Raw genomic sequence first — 21,027 nt, 5'->3', positions numbered from 1 at the left:
GGTTTAAATGGAAGTGTATGTGGTCGCAGGTTACATGTTGGACTGCTCATACACAATAACATTATTATTAGTAAAACTCTCAATAACATAGCCATAATTTACCGATTTGAGGATTTCTGAGCGCCTTTTGGACTGGAGCACATTAATCTGAAAACACAGAAACAAAACTGATAACTAAATCCTTATTCAAAGGTAACAGGTAGTTTTTATATACATCATTGCTTTTGTTAACAAAACACACACAAAGCCATCATGTTGAACATCAAAATGAATATCTGGATTTTCCAGATACAGTAAGGACACGTCATTAAAACGTTTGAAGCATCACTAATGCTCAAATAATGATCGTTCGTTCTGCTACTATCAAACGCAACACATCTGCTTCCTGAACTTTTGAACTAGAAATCATGTTATGTCTCCAAAACCAATTGGAAACGCTGATCTCACTGTTGGCCACCAGGGGGTGTAGTTTACCGCATGCAGAGCTCCTGTGAGATTATAAAATGACTCATTGGAGCCTGTGAGATTAAAGGGCGGCTAGAGAGAAAGGTCAAATTAGAGTAATTACGTTGGAGATCTATACATTATAGCTGGCAGACTGATTTTACACTTGTGAACGGAAGTAACTGAACCTGATCTTGTGGGGTCATTACAACAGAGCACAGGAAGTGTGGTGGACACTTTTATTGTGTTATATGAATGGATCACATTTCCTTTCATAATGTACAATGCATAACTACACACTACAATCAAATTTTAAATGTACTCAAGGATATGACGGATATTGCTAAACTGTTATATAGAAATCCTTACATAGAATATTAATAATTCTTTATAATACTATGCATCGCTTGAAACAGCAATGAAAACAAATATAAATATAGATTACTTATGCAATATTTACAAACTTGCACGTTTTTTGCGACTCCAATGTAATGACACAAGAATTTGTGCAAAGATTGTGCGAGAACAAATGTTAACCATCTCTATCAGGATTTCACTATGCTAGTTAAAGAAATAGTTTACCCAAAAATGAATATTCTGTCATTATTTGTCTCATTCAAACACTCAATAGCTTTCTTTAATGTTCAGAACCAAGGTGTGGATTTTTAGGCCATGTTCACACTTGACTTCTTTTTTGAAGCTGCTAGTGTCTGTTTTACATTATAATCCTATGTAGTAAACCGTGTTTTCAAAAAAAAGTCATAAGCGCTAGCGCCTTAACGCCCTACGTCAAGCACCTATTTTTGCAGCTAACCAATGAAAGAGACCTGTCACTTCCGTAACAACATGAGAGGAACGTGGTTGGTCGAGAAGGCACAAGCTAAAAAAAAAAGGCAGCCGAAACGCCCGTTGGAGAACAGTTTTGTATAAATGTAAATTTAATTTTCACTTTCAATAACTTCTGATTGCATTTCTAGCGAGAAATTAGTATTGTAGTTTTTAAATATGTGATTGGTTATTGCAAAGAACGTTACGCTGCCTATGAAGCCTTTCTCTCTAAGCTGCCTTCGTGCACAAATGCCATCTTTGAACATTGCTGGCTGTTATTTGCAACCACAATGCTGCGACATTTTTTTTTAACTAAAAAAGCACCATTGTCAACTTTTTCTTGTCAAAAAAGAAGTCAAATGTGAACACGGCCTTAGAGTGTTGTTTCGGCTAATCTGGTAACTAAAGGAATTTGCTTGTGATTGCCTCTTTTTAAGTTTCAAAAAGATGCAAAAGCATCATTAAATAACTCCACGTGACCTGTGCCGTACATCCTGAAGAGGTTACGAAATAAAACAAGAAATAAAAAGAAATAAAACAACCTAAAATTTAGAAAAAACTATTTTATGTCATGAAAGTCTGAACCTGTTCCGCTTCTCTTCACGTGACAGTGTGCGCAAACAATGTAGTTCAAACCTTTACTCCCGTGCCTATTACTGGAAAACAACTATCCCTTAAACATGAGTGCATTTTAAAGAAGTCTCACCTGCATCACGTAGTCCAGGACGATGTGACGGAAACACTTGCGTGTGGCGTTGAGAATGTTGGTGGCCTCTTCCACCTCGTGCTGTTTGTTGCGAGGTGCCTGAGCATTTTTGGCCAGAGCCGCCTCTTTCTCCTCGCTCACTTTGTCGAACTGTTTCTTCGCTTCTTTAAACCTCCGGAGGTCCCTGCACAGAGAGCAATGTCATCCCTTAAACGTACATTCCCTAACTGCTACAGTGCCATTTTAAACTATTATAACATTTTCAAGCCTTGGCGTAGTGGACAAATAAGTTTTCTTCATAGACTGTAGTGCAAAAAATCTAATAAATGTGGTTTAGTTATAGAAGTAGTTTTAAAAGTTGATGTGTAGTTACAGACAACAAAATAAGATTTAATAAAAAATATTAATAAATGGAATTATATATCATTTACATTTATACGCCATTTATGGGCCCTCAAGTGGTTTACTTAATTTGACTGCACATTAAACTGCCAAAGAAAAAAGTTCTGTAATATTGAAAAATGCTATCATCCGATCAGACTAAAATACAACATGTCTATAATAAATATTGTTAAAATTGTTAGCGTACTCACTCTCGCACAAATGTCTGAAGTTGTGATTTAATTGATCGTTGTGCTTGTTCGAACAGAATCTGTAAAAACAAAACAAAAGTGACAACTGTTGTGAAACCAAAACAATTCATAGATTTTAATCACATTTGTTGTAGCCATTTGTACACTTTTCACACTGACACTGTGTCTACACCAGACGTGACCGGTGCGGCGCGAAATGGCAATGGCATCCAATGTGAATTGTTATTTTTGGGTGAACTCTTACTGGGATTTAAACAGAAGTGTTCCAGGCCAGATAAACCAAGTCAGATAAACTGTGTTGGATGTGCCACGCATCAGCGCTAAAGATCACGCACTTAGTTCAAGTTTGTGAGGACTTTAACCACAAGTCAGCTGATCTTATCACATAAACAGTGACTCAAAGATTTCCACTAAAGTGCTGCAGGCAACACCAGGGACACAGCCGTGCCGTTGAGTAGGGAACGCAAACATTTTCAGCTATGCGAGCGTGATGCCATGCATTGTTTATTGAAATGTGTCCAAATGCTATTCGTACCACAGCCCATTACATAAGCACGCTACAGTGTGACTCGTTTCCTCTATGGTCAGTGAAAAAAGAGGTGGGTCATGTGAGGTAGATGAGAAACATTGTATGAATCGGTCAAATTTTCAACTAATTTCTCTATGTTTTCATGCAATTTCCGTCATATGTCCACGATTAATGTAACATCATGTGTGGAGTGAACCTTTTATATGTTCATGTCTGTTTTGATTCTAAGCTAAATGGCGCTAACTTAGCACGTAATGCTCATAAATAAAGCCATTTTCTCTGTTTCTTATTTACTGTAAAGACATTTGTGATATTTCAGTCAAATAAAAAAAAAAAACATTTCGGCCAAGCACTACACAGAACAAATTGGAATATCAAAGTACGGATGGTCTCAAATATGTAACCCTGGACAACAAAACCAGTTTTAAGTAGCACGGGAACATTTTTAGTAATCGGCAAAAATACATGGTATGGGTAAAAATTAACAATTTTTCTTTTTGCCAAAAATCATTAGGATATTAAGTAAAGATCATGTTCCATGAAGATATTTTATAAATTTCCTATTGTATATGTATAAAAACTTTATTTTTGTGAGTGGATGGCCTGCTACAGTGCCTCAGATTAATAACTTCAAAGGCGATTTTCTCAATATTTTGATTTTTTGCACCCTCAGATTCCAGCTTTGTAAATAGTTGTTGTTCCGCCAGATAGTGTCCTATCCTAACAAACCATATATCAATAGAAAGCTTACTTCTTCAGCTTTCAGATGATGTAAAAATCTCAATTTCGAAAAATTGACCCTTAAGACTGGTTTTGTCGTCCAGGGTCACATAATTAGTATGCTCAGACTCAGAGTATGCCAAAGCAGTCCAGATGGTCTGGCAGCTCCTGTTTTTTTAAACAACTTCAAATGCCTTCACACTTATCATGTGGTAAATGACCAGCTGCTGTGTTTATACAAGGAAACGAAGTGATGCTAAGAGTACAGTATGTGACTATTACCCAGCTGAAAAAAAAACAATAGGAACCCAAAAGAAACCATCACATTCTACTGGTTTTCATTAAAATACCATTATGAACCATACGCTTTTTCCATTAAAACCATTACAAAATTCCCTTTGTGTGTTTTGGGCCTTATTTCTATAGGATTCATTTAGAATTACAGTATGCATGTCTGCTGTCTAATAGCACAAGTATGTCTGTAAGATGTCTACTACAGATCTGGAGATCTGGAAAACCTCTGCTATGTAAAAACATCTGGATAAATGTCTTTAAATGCCTTTTTTACATCCATTCTTAATCATAAACATCTTACAGACATCTTCTAAATGTCAATATGACATTTGACATTCGACGTATTGGAGAAAAGCAAACAATAAAAAAGCGTCTTGCAGATGTAAACGCAGACATTAAATAGTTTTACTTACATTTTAAATCCTAAACATCTTACAGACATCTTCTATATAACATCTGTCAGATGTCACAGAGACGTATTGGAGATGAGCAAACAATAAAAAAGACCTTAAATAGATGTCTTCCAGATGTTTATTTTGTATGCCCTAAAAACCATGGATTGAAGTCTTTAATTACAAAATGCTGTAGAAATATTGTTCAATGTTATCTCATGTTAACTAATGTAGTTAAATACTGTTAACAAATGGAACTTGTTGCTCTAAAGAGTATGCCAAAGCAGTCCAGATGGTCTGACAGCTCCTATTTTTTTAAACAACTTCAAATTCAAATGTGTAATCTTGGTCATTTGTGCTGAAGTCATCGCTTTCATCAGCACATTTGAATCAAACCCCTTTAAAAGAACGCGTGCAAAAAAGACAGAGGAACAAGAAAAGAAGAAGTTACACACAATAAGCCAATACAGCAAAAGATGTTCTTACTGTGTGATAGTTGATCATCTCTTGAAGACTCTCAGCAAACTTCGTAAGACTCGACTGTGAAGAAATGAGAGAACCTTACAGTCTATAAGGTCAAGAAAGATACAAGACGAGAAAAACAAAGTGCTGTACACTACAGTACACTAAACCTTTTGGAAATAATGGAAAGAGAAGGAATGTTGGTTTATGGCCAGTATTTTTGTGTGAACATAAAGCAAGCATGCTTTCAAAAGATCACTAAATAAACAGCAGTCTGTAACTTGGCAGCCTTTTACTGGACATACTACAACGGGAGTAAATAAACATCAAGGTCTTTGCTTCAAGGGACACTTATATGAATGACTTAGACTCTTAAAACCTCTAAAGCTTTCAAAAAACATTCAACATACTGTACATGTAACATGTGTAACAAGGGCACTTTAAAATAAAGTGTTACCCAAATGACTAACAAACGTATTACGTGTAATCATTTAGACTTACCTCTATGACATCATCTTTGGCAGATTGCTGCGCCAGCTCACGAATGCCATTCACAAACTGTTTGTTGGCCGTGTTGTACGCCCTTCCAGCATCTATCATTCCAATGCACAGTTTCACCAGCTAAACACGGAAAAGAACGACAAAGATATAAGCAAAAATGCATGAACGATGGAGGCTTGAAGGTGAAATCTTAGGGTGTTGAGAGTAATTGCCAAGAAAATATTCAGAAGAATGTTGGTAACCACACAACACTGGACCCTATTGACTTCCATTGTATGAACACAAACCCCTTTTGAGACATTTCATATACGGGTTTTGAAAGACATGGAGGTGAATAAATGATGACAGATAAAAAAAACACTGTGCATTGATATATAGGCTACCATAGTGCTGAATGGTTTCCACATTCATATAATACGGTATAACGATCCAGGGTCCTTTAAAGTCCCCGTAAACTGGAAGTTGCGATCGTTTTTACTTCCGTATTTTGACGCATTTCCGAGTGAAATGGAATTTTGAATGAGAAAAACAGTGGCTGTGGCTTTCGTCTTTCTCTGCGATTTGATTGGATGTATAAAAACAGTCGTTGCATTTTGAAATGGAACTGGCAGCAGACTGACAGTTGAAGGGGAGGAGTTAACGGATGCCCCGCCCAAGCCGTCAAACATACGTTAAAATCACAATTTTAACCCAAGCTTTTGTTATATAAGAGGGAATCGTATTCACGCGAACATCATGTAAGTGTCAGAACTGAAAACGCCCTTGTTACTGAGATTACATCTGTTATTGACACCAGGCCCAGCGAACGGCAGGTTCTGGAATGCACCTATCTATGACGACATTGATAGGTTGAACACCGCCTCCACAGAAAGAATATCAACGACTACTTCTCCAGCCCCGCCCACTGGTTCGCGCATGACAGAACCAGTGGCGCGGAACCAGGTAGAGCGAGCAAGCAATAAACAAACATGCCGTTAAAGATAGCTAAATATTGTGCCATCCCTGGTTGTGGAAGAATACAGTCGCTGCATAACCTTCCTTCGGATTCTAATATTAGGAATGCGGGGTTAAAGTTTATTTTTAAAGACGTTCCAGCTCATGTGGGAAAAACATGGAGCGTTTGTTCGTTTCATTTCTCAGAGGATTCCTTCGTGAACAAGGCACTGGATTTGTAGAGAGACTAAAATTAAAAAGCAATGCTGTGCCGACAATAATGGATCCGATAGGAATGGCGCAGCAATCTTATGTGAGTAAAACATTTTTGACCTATGCGTCACTATTGCTTTGTTATTGATCGCTTGATCTATGCAGAGGTTGTCTGTGATCTTAAGCCTGTGCGAATCGGGATCTCTGTGATTCGGCAGGCTCATATATCATTTTTCAAGGTTTTATCCACCGTTTGCGAATAATGGAGGCTGTTTGAAGTGTTTTGGTATTATTTCGGGTGCTGGGTGATATCCATAAGTTACCGGGAGTCTCCTGTTTGTTTATTTATCATGGAAACTCTCGTAACATTTGAGACCAGTGATCGCAGTGATCTTTTGTCGGGTTCGCGATCACGGGTCTCAAATGCTGACAGGTACAGTCATATATCATTAAACGTAATACAAGTATAGGCTATACAAACTATACGCAAAGCCTTGCCATCACATCCGCGAATGCATCACATGAAATACTGATCTGGGGAGGTAATTTATAAATCACAGGAGGTCTCCAGATAATACTAATGCCCTGCGAAAACTGTGAATGGTGCTAATGTGTAACCTAACGTTACGTCTCGAACCAAATTCACAGAAGGCTCCAACTACGCAAACTGCTATCCAATCAAAGCGGTGGGCGTTTACTTCCAAGTGTCTTCAATGCGGCACGCCCATTAATACCGAGCGTTTGCCTCAAAACCTGGGTAGAAAATAGCCTATTACTTATTGATTTTGATGATTTTGAATGTAAAAAACACGTGAACGTCATAAGTAGACCTCGTACAACAGTATAAAACAATAAACTCCATATCCTTCCTCAAAGAGAGAAGGAAGTGAGAAGGGTGAGTCACTCTGCCAAATGACGCTGGGCGGGTCTGCAATCGAACCCAACAATGAGCCGCTCGCCCCTTCAATCACTTCTGTTTTCATAGCAGATCAGTGCTGATGAAGCATGCACATAATAATCATATCTTTTGAAAACTTTAAGCGAGAATTGTGTATTTAAACCATCAATTGACATCTCAAATGTGATCAATTCAATATGGTGAAAAAAAACGTTTCATCTTAAGGTTGACATTTGTATGGACTTGCCCATATCTGTATTGGCACATAAATCCATATCAGTCGACCACTAGTCAAAATGTACTATACCTTATCAAGTCTGGACTCCAGCTCACAGACGTCCCCCTCCACCTCCTCGATCGTCGCCCTGTAGTGGACACAAACATTTTTTTTGTATTTTAACTACTGAATAAGATAATACGGATTTATTCTCTCTCAGACACTATTATATATATTTTCTCGCTCCTAAATTTTCAAAATGTTGACAAACACAAAGTTTCTTCCCATTATCAAATAAAAACTATTAAAATTGACTACAAATGAAAGCGGAGAAAAATGCTAAAAGTGGTTCTTGGATCGTAATCATAGGGGAACCACTTTTAGTGCCTTTAGTGGTCCTTTGGGATGACTGAGGTGCTATATAGAACCACTGAAGAACCATACAGGGGCTTAACAGGTTCTTTATACGGAAACGGTACTATATAGCACCTCGGTCACCCCAAAGAACCTCTGAAGAACCACTGAAGCCCCAAGATATGGTGCTTAAAGACATGCTTAAAAGTAATATTATACATGTACACCAAAAGAAAAGGTTCAATTGATTTGCCAATAATGGCTTAATGCAACAATTTCAATTTCATCACACATCAATTTGTCATGAGCACAGTGAAACTGTGAGAACTGTGAGAAAACACAATCTGTGTGCAGTTTAACTTCCCTTACAAGCTGCTTTGCTCTCTACATTTCTCGTGACATTGCTGAGATGTTTAGTTAATCTAAACTCCCGAATAGGCAACGAGCCAGCAGCGAGTAGCGGCGAGCAGTGGCTCGGCGCAGCGCGTCTTGGCAGTTGAGGAGAGTTGAAATCAGGTCAACTTTATGGTAATGAGCTATGACATGGTACGGCGGCAACCAAACGGAACGTAGAAATCCGCTTGAGAGGATTCCAGAGAACGCAGCTCTGTCCACGAATCTTTCTACAGCGTTGTTGGCAGGGCGGCCTGAGCGATTTTTGATGCTCTCGAAGGCAGCGGTGTGAGCGCACAGTTAAGAGTTTCGTCGTTCGTGAAGTATTCTTATTGCCACCAATGTAAACACTAACAGCTTACTTCTTCGATCAGACGGCTTGGTGTTGTTTCCAGGCGGACCGTTAAAGAACGCGATACATATGCCGTAAATCCTGTGAAATTCAACCAATAAGATGACGACTCTGAACGTACTGAAATGTTTCCAGAAAAGTGTGTCTTATGCATCAGACGTTCAACCAACGGTCTGTCAGCATGACGTCTGAGGTTGCGGACAGTGCTGCAAAAATGGGTGGGAGCGATTCCTCCATCTTTTACATTTCTGTACTGAGAGGTCACGATGTGACGTTTTGATCTTCTATTGGTCTCATGCACTCACATGACGTGAATTCGAAGGTCAGAGTTCAACAAACTTGAACTTTGCTAGTTGCTACGCTGCGAAATATCTTCGGACGGGCTTGCGTTTCAGGTCTGATGCATTTGCATGCATATGAATGGAAGTCAATGGAGCGAAAAGTCAAGTGTGACCACGGATTAAGAAAATAAGAGAATATCGGCATCCACAACTATAACAATTATGGCACATCTGACCTCCATGTGGCACCAAAAAACGCAAAAAGTATAGTTAAAATAATTATTTTGGAACATTTTAGAGAATAAAGCTTGTGCGTATGCTCGAAGCATCATGAACCCATAACTTTAGTTTACCACAGTCTATTTAAAACAGTTCCTTTCCTGCAACTGTTGGCTCTCTCTGTGTTATGATAAGAGTGAAGCACGCAAATGGTTCTGTCTCTTATTTTCGTCCCGAAGATTCTCACCAAACAACTCAGGCTGGAGCAGACTGTTGGGAAAGTGCTGACATGAGGAAAGTAAGCTGCTGTTAATGAAATCTAGGCCATTGCCTCACAGACTCAAAGCTCCAGAGATCTGTGAGTTATGGGGGGGCTGCTCTAATGAAACAACTTCACATTCAAAAACAGCCGGCTTTCTTACCCTTCAATTCTTTCACCATCCAACCAATATTATGAATAAAGTCAAGTACTATTCTACATTTTTGTATTCAATATTCTTTTTCAATCAGAAATACATTACATTATGAAAGCACAAATAAACAGTCAATAGTCAAACAGTCAAGGTAACTAAACAGGTATCCATATTAATATGCATATTAAGGACTGTAGAAACAAAATCGCTTATCTTCCCACGCGAACATAAGATTGAGACAGCCTGGTAAAGTATTTGTGCCAAAACCATCACCATCTGCTGCTCACACTTTCTCACAGAACTTAACTTTCATATTTAAACACGTTTGGTTGAATGTCATGTTTGGTATCATTTTGCAGCGTATGATAAGAATAAATATGAAAGAAAATTAAAAGAGAATTAAGGTTTAACTTTGTTTAAAACATCCACAAGGTTTGTTTCTGGGCGGCTTTTCATAAACTTTGCAGTGGTTTGTTCCTAAATAGTTCCCTTTCTAAACCTTACACAAAAGCGTTTCACAGTTAGTTATCTGATCATTTATGTGTATTGAAATAAGTTAGAAACAAAATGTTCTATTGTAAAATTATTAGGGCTGCAACTAACGATTATTTTAATTGTCGACTAATCTACAGATTATTATTTTTTTATTAATCTAATAAAGATTTTTTGGATTACTTTATTAATCCTATGGCAAACTTTGCAAATAAGCAATAAATTCTACTATTTTCTTACATTATAAAGCAAATCATACTTTTTACTCCACTACATCTTATAAATAAATATTGTTGTTTTAACATTTTAATCCGTGTTTACATTAAAATCACTATCTTCTTTTAATTAAGTAGTTTTAATTTTATGTACTTACTGTATTAAAGGTAAAAAAATGAAATAAAATTAGCTCTGTATACTGTGGTAGGCTATATGAGACCAGTTTTTTTAATAATTTTTTATTTTTATTTTTGTTGTCCTTATGTTGTTCCAATTGCTTCCATTGTTTCCCTCATCTGTAGGTCGCTTTGGATAAAAGCGTCTGCTAAATGACTAAATGTAAATGTAAAAACATTAAAAAATGTTTATGAAATACTAGAGCATGATATACAGGTGCTGGTCTAATTTTGACCAACTTTATGGAGATGCAGATTTCATTTTCCAACAGGACTTGGCACCTGCACACAGTGCCAAAGCTACCAGTACCTGGTTTAAGGACCATGGTATCCCTGTTCTTAATTGGCCAGCAAACTCGCCTGACCTTAACCCCATAGAAAATCTATGTGAAGAGGAAGATGCGATATGCCAGACCCAACAATGCAGAAGAGCTGAAGGCCACTATCAGAGCAACCTGGACTCTCATAACACCTGAGCAGAGCCACAGACTGATCGACTCCATGCCACGCCGCATTGCTGCAGTAATTCAGGCAAAAGGAGCCCCAACTAAGTATTGAGTGCTGTACATGCTCATACTTTTCATGTTCATACTTTTCAGTTGGCCAAGATTTCTAAAAATCCGTTTGTATTGGTCTTAAGTAATATTCTAATTTTCTGAGATACTGAATTTGGGATTTTCATTAGTTGTCAGTTATAATCATCAAATTACATGAAATAAACATTTGAAATATATCAGTCTGTGTGTAATGAATGAATATAATATACAAGTGTCACTTTTTGAATGGAATTAGTGAAATAAATCAACTTTTTGATGATATTCTAATTATATGACCAGCACCTGTATGCTCTGTATTTTTTTCCTCCAAGTAATGTATTTTTTTCCTCCAAGTAATATACGACTCTATTTTCAGTCTCATAATGTAATTGAGTGTCGTTAAAGCGAGCCCGCGCACCTTGAACTCAGAATGATGCGCTTAATGCATTCGCTTCGTTATTTACAGTTATGCGCATCCCGGACGCACAATGATGCGCTTAAAGCACCTAATCCTTCTGAAGTCCCGGGGATAATTTTGCTCCCCAAAGTAAATAATAGTTATAACACAACAAGAAGAGATGATGTGTTACATGTTTAACACAGTGCGTTGCATCAATCCAACAGTTTACAGTTAAATCAGAGGTTTAAAAAGAGTTATTTCGTATGAAGACGCAAAATATTCAGACCGCTTCCAGTGCTTCTAATAAGCTAAGCTACACTCAACGAGTAACGTTAACTCACAGTCTCTAGCAAAATACATTTTAAACAAAACCATAGACTATCATCTTGTCATTATGAAGAATAATGAAAATATTGGAACATCTTGGAAAGAGTAGCATCCTGACCGTCACCGTACACTCGCATGCTGACTGGAGATTGACAGACAGCACCAGCGGCGGTCAGAGTTTCTTAATTATGCTATATTGGTTTATTCCTGGCATAAAGCTATCGAATGACATAAAAAGTGCATTGGTGGTTTCATGATAGTTAGTCCTTTTTGAAGCTTAAGAGTAATTTAAGCAGGGTCACAATCTGCAAAGGTTCACATACACTAACTTACACTAGTACAATAGCGTTAATGTAAATCATTAATGTAAAGTGTAGTGTTAAAATAAAGTAATTTATTATGAAAGTATACATCTACGTGCCCCTCTCCATCCGTTTGTGATTGCGTGTCCATACTGTGATGATCGCATTTCGGGGGTAGTTTAACGTTAGGGGGAATTCCTCCGTCCATTCACTAACTTACTGCGTCCGAGGCTCTCGATCGCTGTTTGTCGGGTGTATTATACTTCTGCTGATTAACTTACACACGCCCGGGAACAGAAACTGCTATTACAGCAGATAAACGTAAATAATACGACGCGTCGACGCATTTCACGCACGTATTTTAGTAGTCGACATAATCGACGACGTCGACGCGTCGTTGCAGCACTAAAAATTATGTTTATAATATGCATGTACAGCTAGGCGATATATCGTGCGATTCTTATGCTCTCAGTTTCTCAATGAATAATGGTTAAATGCTGCCACATCCGAAAGCCAGAGGGCGCTCTTGCGCAAAAACTCTGAATATGGGAAACAGAAGAAGAACGATTAGTTCCAGGAAATGCCAATGGTCATATTCTGTCGCTGTTCTTCAAACCTTTTCAGGTATTTTCATTATAATAAAGTATATTTATAGTGATGATGTTTGATGAGTGTTGCTTTTTCAAATGCACATTATAAATGACTCAATCTCGTAGTGATTTTAGATCGAGCAGTACTTCCTACTGATCAAAGAGCCATAGTTCACAGAAGAGCTGTGCATAAAACACAGAATCGATTTAGATATGTATAATTAGCGTGAATCGCGATATATATCGCCCAGCCCTACACCACTATTCTAAATACTGTATTTTTTATTACTGCAAAAATAAAAAAATAATTTATACTTTATGACTTGTATGTTGGTTTTTATGTTGTTTATTAAACACGATTTTAAAAAATCGTAAATTCAGTACATTATTTTTTTACTTTGACTATTTTTTATTCATTTTTTTATTTGGTCTTTAACCCTTGTATGGTGTTAATGTTCATTACATCAAAATTAAAACATAAAAATTCTGAAATGTATGTAAAAAAAGACATACAAATTATGCAATATTTCTTTACAGGTTAGCCCAATTACGATCAACATAGACACCATATGGTTATATTTGTCATTTACCTCTGTTAAATCCTTTTATTTTTTAGAAAAGGTGCAAAGCATTTCAAAAATATATCTGATTGAAAAAAACATGTTTATCTTGAATAAATAAAAATACAGTCTTTTTTGAATAAACATTGAAAACAGGACCTCGCTGATCCAAACAACACAGCTAATAGTATTAAAAGTATTTTTTCTCCCCCCAAAAATTAAACTTTATATAGAAAATGTGAGCTCATCAGGTTTCATGAGATTCAGCCGCAAAGTCAACATGCCAACAGACCAACATCCACATGAGAACCAGCTTGAAATCACTGATATCTGGATAACATTATCAGTGATGTTTATCATTAATAAAAGAGTGAACATCAAAAAACAAAAGGCAATATGGAGGACTAAACAACCAAGATGCAGGAAACCACATCAGACCTCTACGTGTCAACATCATAAAAACAGCACTATTCCTAGCACGAGCAAACCAGTGGACGGAGATTTGTTTATCCAGCTGGATTCAAAAGAGATGTCACGCCCACCTTCCTCAAAGGCACTCTTTCTAGCAAAAGTAAGGAGACAAAGACTAATCTCAGAACTCTTAAGCATCTGAGATCCATTGGACATCTCTGCTGTATGTTGTGAAGTAAGACCAGTAGAGATTCCTCACTGGGACCGACCAGTAAGAGTTGAGAGGTTATGAGCCATGACGTCTCTCGCACCGTGACGCTCAGCAGGAATGGACGATTGGATCGGCCCCTCTGTTATGGATTTCTTCCTGCAATTGTTGTGAAACAATCCAGAATGAAATGTAGGGGAGGGGGTTCCCAGTGAGGTAAATATTTAGAAAACTGAAAGAATAACTTTGGCCGTTCTGAACTCCATGAAACACTGATGATTAGGGTTGGGTGATGTCTACCAAATTGGCATCGGACGATGCATACAGTGAAACATCGAGATGGACAATGACATCAGGGGGCGGGGCCAGGCGCGGGTTATATCAGTTTGCTAGATGGCCATCTGCCAAAACATTAAAAACAATTATATCAGGGCTCCAGACTGCAACCAAATCGCATTTTGCGACCAGTTTTCAAGACAGCGTGAGCATTTTTACAAGTACTTGCTCATGTACGACCTGCAAATTTGGAATTTCTTCCAGTTGTTATTTCATGTGGAAAGACGAGTAGATCTTGTGTGATCAGTCAACTGCGCGGGTCACGCATCACTAATGTTTCCCGCTGCCATCGCGGGTGCGCATGTCGTCATTGACAAGTTTAAACACGCACAACGTGAGCGCATTACTTTGATTCACTGTTTGCTAATTTTTTGCTAATTTTAAAGGTCTAATCAGACGAGCACTTTCAACAAGATGGTAGGGCTGCACGATATATCAAAAAATTATCGTTACCTCGATAATAGTATATGCGATAACCATATCGCAGAGAGTTGCAATAAATTAAATTTGTTTCATGTCAATCATTTGTGTGTTACATGCTTAGATTGTCCAAATTGGACCAATCAGAAGGGGCATTACTATCTTTATACCCGCCAAGTAGGTGCTATTATACTATTGGCTAGATCGCAGGCCCAAAGCTGAACCTAGCGGCTCAAAGCAGAGAGCGGAGAATAAATATGGCAGGAATAGAGACGAGCGAGGAAAATGACAGCGACGAACTTGTGCCTAAAGAGAACAGTACGTTACGTCTGAAATATGGCAATATTTTGCAGGGCTCGACATTAACGCTTGTCTGGGAGAAGTGAATGTTTTGTATTGGCAAGTGAGAGAGAATTTTACTTGCCCGACCGGACAATTACCTCGAAAAAAAATTTATAACAACAGTGCGACATATATGTACAGTAGAATAATACGAATATGTGCATTAGACAGAGCTGAGTGTATGTGTGAAGTGCGTTTGTCGTGGTTGTGCTTGTTTGTGCGTAACAATAATCAATAGTGCACTGCACTGAGTCCATGTAACGTACGTTAACTAGATACGAATGCGGAATCCTGTTATTTCAATGTCATCTGGCTGTTCTGCGTGTCTGAGTGAATTATGTGCACAGTTTAACATTCAACACGGGTGATGGTCGAGGATTTATCTGCGTCTGCACTGTATGAGGATATGAACACATGAACTTCATCTCCAGAGTTGTTCTGAGAGTTTATTTTATGAGCGCTTTACTGTTTGAGTGAAGCTATTGGCAAACAATAGCCTTCCCAGAAAACCTGTCAAAATAAAAGTCCTGTTGAATTGAACACACACTGTAGTGTTAAGTCTAAATGTTTTCCTCTTCCTCGATAGTTTTTTTTAGCCTGAATTAGATTTAATTACATCAGAAGAATATCTATTACCTGTTTATTTCAGTATGATAATTACATATATAAATAATAAAAAATAACTAATAAAAATAGCATTTATCTAGGAAATGTTATATCGCAAGAAATATCGTTATCGCAATATTCAACATCAAAACCACATATCGCATATTTTCTTGATATCGTGCAGCCCTAATATGATTTATTAGGGTCTTCGTGAAATGTCTGGAACATATTTTGCTTAAAAACACTCAATGGCTATGTAAACAAAACCCTTCTTGTCTCGTCAAAAACAGCTATGCTCACAGCAACCCGTTTTGGTGCATGTCTCTTTAAATGATAATGAGTTACAGCGAACCCCACCCCCTTCTGTCTGGCGTGTCAACACAACACACATGCAGTGGCAATGGTTTAGCTAAATGATATTTCCTGAATTCCTCTGCGGTTAGATTCATCTTAATCGTCTCAAATCATTCGTCCAGAGACAAAAAAATAAGTCACAGCAAACAGCTAATGCGCTTACGTTGTGCATGTATGCTTACCTAAAATCCACGGAATCCACTGCAGATCTCAGCGGAATTACATGGATTTTAGCTCTTGTCATTGACAAGTTATAATGTTACACACACAATGTGAGAGCTAGTTTGCTGTGACAGATTTTTCAGCCTAAGCACAATTGGAAACGTTTAAAACGAAACTAACCCCAGTGTTCGCCCCTGTTCATTAGCAAAACAAACAGCTTGCCGCAGCTAAACACATTAACGCACATAATGTATTAACATTCATACAGTTAAACTCCAAGTGTCCATCTGCACTTATATACAGTAAGTTTAACACTGGCTTTGAATGTTCTATTTAGCCCGTGACTGACTTAGCTCCCTTCGCTATCATATGCTAACGTTATCCTCCTATATATACGGTACATTTACGTCAATTCAGACTGTTGATAAATATTACTTACATCGGCAGTTTTGTCTCGTTCAGTCAGTCTCGATCCCTCTTGAGGAACAACTTTGAAGCTAATCCTGCTTGTACTGTCCCAGGTTGAAAAAGCACTCCAGTTTGAAGTGATTCGCTCAAACAAGCAGGTTTTTACTTATGGTTTCTGATGGATTTCCACTAAAAATAAAATAAATCCACTCCTGTCTCTTCCTAGGTTTGGACTCTGTGCAGCGACTACATTGCATGTTGTCCACGAATTTTAGCCATGGAGTCAAGTACACCGCTGTCGCTTGTGAAAACAACAATGGCGGATCGCAATGGGTGGAACTGTGTAGATTAAGGGGCGGTAAATTATAATAAAATCCGCTGTGGACGTCACTATCGGAGCAAAATCTGAACGGCTCGATTTCTCACATGCTTTCAGGGAAACGGACACCAAAACAAACTTACTGGGTTCTTATTTTTCACGTTTTATGGGTTGCTAGATGCACCGGGGACCCGATTATAAACACAGGAAAAGTGGGGTTTTCATCTGATGTCTCCTTTAAATAAAAATATAGTTTATATTTGCATTTATTTGCAGAAAATGAAAACTAGAGAAACAGGTCAAAAAAACATCAAATATGCTCTGTATTTTTTCAGGCCTCAAATACTGCCAAGAAAACAAGTTCAGATTCACTTTTAAACAATACAACAGTCATATTTCTACATGTATTAAGGAAAAGTTCAAACATTATTTTTTATGTGCTAACCTTGATTTTTATCACAATTTTTATGTGTCTTGTCATGCTGTCAGTCTACTACGTCTGGATAATAATACGTTGCAGACCAAAGAAAGAAAGATAAAGTGCATAAAACCACAGTTTCTCTATTTCAGTGCCTGTATTAATTGAACTTCCGATGAACTTCATGTGATGTGTGTGACTAACGTTAATTTCAGGAATACAAAATATGTTTGTGTTTATAATAAATTATTTATCTGTGTGGGTCATTAAAACACGATGGTCCATCAAAACTTCCATTCCACTTTAAAGCCTGTTCACAAAAAGAACGGTAATGATAATTAGAAAGTTTCTATATTTAAAAATAAAATCATTCTAAGAGCATAGTGAAGTCTAAAAGACAACTATAATAATACTGATACGGCTGATAAATGATAAAATATTGACAGCCACACATCTCTATGATATTAATTGTCGTGTCAAGATATTACTTAAAGTGATAGTTCACCCGTAAATTAAAATGCAGTCATCATTTACTCACCCTCTTGTCATTTCAAACCTTTATGACTTTCTTTCTTCCGCAGAACACAAAAGAAGATATTTTAAAGAAAGTTGGTAACCGAACAGCACTGGCCCCCGTTCACTTCTATTGTATGAACACAAAACCAATGCAAGTCAATGGGGGCCAGTTAACAACATTCTTCAAAATATCTTCTTTTGTGTTCTGCGGAAGAAAGAAAGTCATACAGGTTTGAAATGACAAGAGGGTGAGTAAATGATGACAAAATGTTTATTCTTGGGCGAACTATCACTTTAAGTCCTTATTTGAACTTTCATTCATATCCTTCAAGTTCAGGCAAGTTACTGTATGCTGAAGTTTAATACTTCAACCCTAAATATGAGAATTATGAGATAGTAACAGACAGTGATTCTTGCCCAACACACTTACTTGTGTAATGCCAAAACATAGCCTACTTATGTTCTGTAGGCCGTTAAAGGTACCAGTAGCTTAAAATAAAAAACAATGATTGGGGTTTTTTGCTTTGTAAAAAGTTGAACAAGGTCTCAAACAATGTCAAAACCCCCACCTCATCCTGTAGCAGAGGAAATGCACAAAATGCATTTTCACAAGACAAAGCAACAACAAACTAACAAAAACACCTCTTTAAAATGCATATAATTCACCATCAGCACATTAAAGCCAGCACTTAGCACATAAGTAGAAACAGACACCAAGTCCATGAGGCCTGTTTAATCGCTCTTTCTTTGACTTACATAATGCCAAGTTAAACAGTGCGAATGGAAAAATGAGGACGGAAAATCTGCCTGCAGAAGAAACCATTGCAACTCTAATGAAATGACCATTAACTCTACTCTATGATACAGTAACCTTTGGACAAGGGTTAGGTGAAAACACCCACTGGAATATAAACATAAAACAGTGCATTCTTACCTAAGAGAGGTGATATAATGATAAAAAAAACATTCACAGACTGACCTGCATTACCGTGTATGTGGTATACGTATTTAAGAACATTTAAAACGTTTTTTTTTTCAATCAAAACGTTTCAAGAGAAAACAGTTCACTTAAAGGGATACTTCACCCAAAAAATGAAAAATCTGTCATCATTTACTCACCTTCGAGTTGTTCCAAATCTGTATAAATGTCTTTGTTCTGATGAACACAGAGAAAGATATTTGGAAGAATGCTCATAACCAAACAGATCTCGCCCCCCCATTGACCCCCATAGTAGGAAAAACATTATTAATGTCTTTGTTCTGTTGAACACAAAAGAAGACATTTTGAAGAATGTAGGACAGCAAACAGTTCTGGGGCACTTTTGACTACCATTGTAATTGTTCCTACTACGGTAGTCAATGGGGGGCAAAATCTGTCTGGTTATAAGCATTCTTCCAGATATCTTTCTATGTGTTCATCAGAACAAAGACATTTATACAGATTTGGAACAACTTGAAGGTGAGTAAATGATGACAGAATTTTCATTTTTGGGTGAAGTATCCCTTTAAGTTGAGAACACGTAATTCACAAATTTCATTTGAGGTGTTTTTAGGTGTTCAATCTTATCATTTGTATTACTTTTTCTATTGCAGTAGGTTAGGAATTGGATCAAACACCTAATATGAAGTAGTAAACGTCGTTGTGTTTATCCTGACCCCATCTAACATTGTTGGCGCAATGGACTTTTCCCATATTTTTCTTTCTCTCGAATGTTAACAGCCAAACTTGGACCATTCCAAAATGGGGAGCCATTTACGAAAAGGGATAGCAAGGCATCTATGTAATATATATTTATGACCAAAACACCAACAATCATCTCAATAACAAAGCACCGTAGTTATAATTCTGATGAAGTAAGCTCGATCAAAACATTTCAGTCCAAAAGTGTTGCTAAAAGCAGCTGTCCGGTTGTGGTTTCGTGTTTTCTCAGCTGAACCCAAATCTTCTTTTTGACAAAGAGAAAGATTTTTTTTTTCTGCTCATTACTTGACAACATCTGCTCCTTATTTCTGAGAGAGGATGTTGTTCTCGGCAAGGAAAGGAAAACGGAGACATACTGTAGAAAGTAATTTCAAGACAGACTCACTTTGAGTTCTCAAGGTTTTAATAGTTCATCCTTTAAATATTTTTAACACTTGTCGTCTCTCTTTTTAATGTAAAACAAAAAACGCAAGGAAATATCCACAGTTCCACACACTGTTTCTGTACTGGTAAAGCATGGCACTAGAAACACACACCAAGGTCATGGAATTTAATTACCAGCAAACACTGATAAAATCATGCTTTTATGTACTTTTTAAGATCATTAGCTCAGTTTCTATTCACTTTCACTGTATAGAGTAAACTGCTAAACTTCTTGTCCGTGAGACAATTTCATGATTCTGGAGAAGTGTTCATTTTTACCAAACTTTTGGCTTAAGTATTTCTTTGAAGAAATAGTTCACCCAAAATAGGAACATGTTCTTTCAGAGCAGTAATTCAAATATGGCGATGTGGTGTTAACTTTGAATCCCATTGGTTCTTGTGGTTCTCTTTGGTCACAAGCTCACATCTTTCACCAAGGATATTGTGTCACATTTAGTGCAGTGTCTATCTTGCTAGCATTTATTTGCATATGTTTCATCAAAACTACAAATGTTATAAATATACAGTATATGCTATTACTACAAAGAAAGTGCAACGCTCAGTGTGACTGAAGTCCAGCATACCATTAAAAATACAATCACCCATTACTTAAGACTGAAACACACGTATGATAACTATTCAAGAAGATACATATTATAACTAGTCAAGACACACATGAAGACCCATGAGATGTTCCACCTAAACAAGATGCAACAGTGATCAAGTCTGCCAATAAATTAATAAGACAACCTTATAGCCACATCCAAACACATGCATACTTATTAAATAACCCATAGTACATGAAATGTAAATACCAAAAAACGCCTACACTAAAGCCATCCAAATTCCCAGAGAGTTTACACAACGTCAACGCATTAGTACCACTTATGTCCAATGTTCTGCTTTATTATTATCTTTAACAAAGCTCCTTAGACAATTTTAAAGAATTAACGTTAGTGAATACATCTGCAGTACCTGCAGGTCCAGATATTACTCCAGTTATATAATGACAGTCATTATTCACGACCACAGTAAAAGTTATATATTAAGATATCGAAGTT

General features: G+C 37.3%; 1 protein-coding gene across 13 annotated transcripts in view; it reads right to left on the bottom strand.

Annotated features, from left to right (window-relative positions):
• LOC130548928 (arf-GAP with coiled-coil, ANK repeat and PH domain-containing protein 2-like) overlaps nt 1-21,027 on the bottom strand; it is a 47,591-nt gene that overhangs the window by 25,691 nt on the left and 873 nt on the right. For all 13 annotated transcript variants that reach the window (XR_008962105.1, XR_008962112.1, XR_008962104.1 and 10 more), the window contains exons 2-7: nt 7,821-7,878; nt 5,470-5,589; nt 4,993-5,046; nt 2,572-2,630; nt 1,979-2,162; nt 103-147 (exon numbers count right to left, since the gene is read on the bottom strand). Coding sequence is in view for 3 of the 13 variants with exons in the window: in XM_057326003.1 (XP_057181986.1) it covers nt 103-147; nt 1,979-2,162; nt 2,572-2,630; nt 4,993-5,046; nt 5,470-5,589; nt 7,821-7,878 (520 nt within the window). In the remaining 10 variants the exon portion in view is untranslated. The remainder of the gene's footprint in view (nt 1-102; nt 148-1,978; nt 2,163-2,571; nt 2,631-4,992; nt 5,047-5,469; nt 5,590-7,820; nt 7,879-21,027) is intronic.

Source organism: Triplophysa rosa, linkage group LG25 (assembly GCF_024868665.1).
Source record: "Triplophysa rosa linkage group LG25, Trosa_1v2, whole genome shotgun sequence".
Taxonomy (NCBI): Eukaryota; Metazoa; Chordata; class Actinopteri; order Cypriniformes; family Nemacheilidae; genus Triplophysa; species Triplophysa rosa.
Note: the sequence above shows the minus strand (reverse complement) of the source record. Positions and strands in the feature narration are given on the sequence as shown.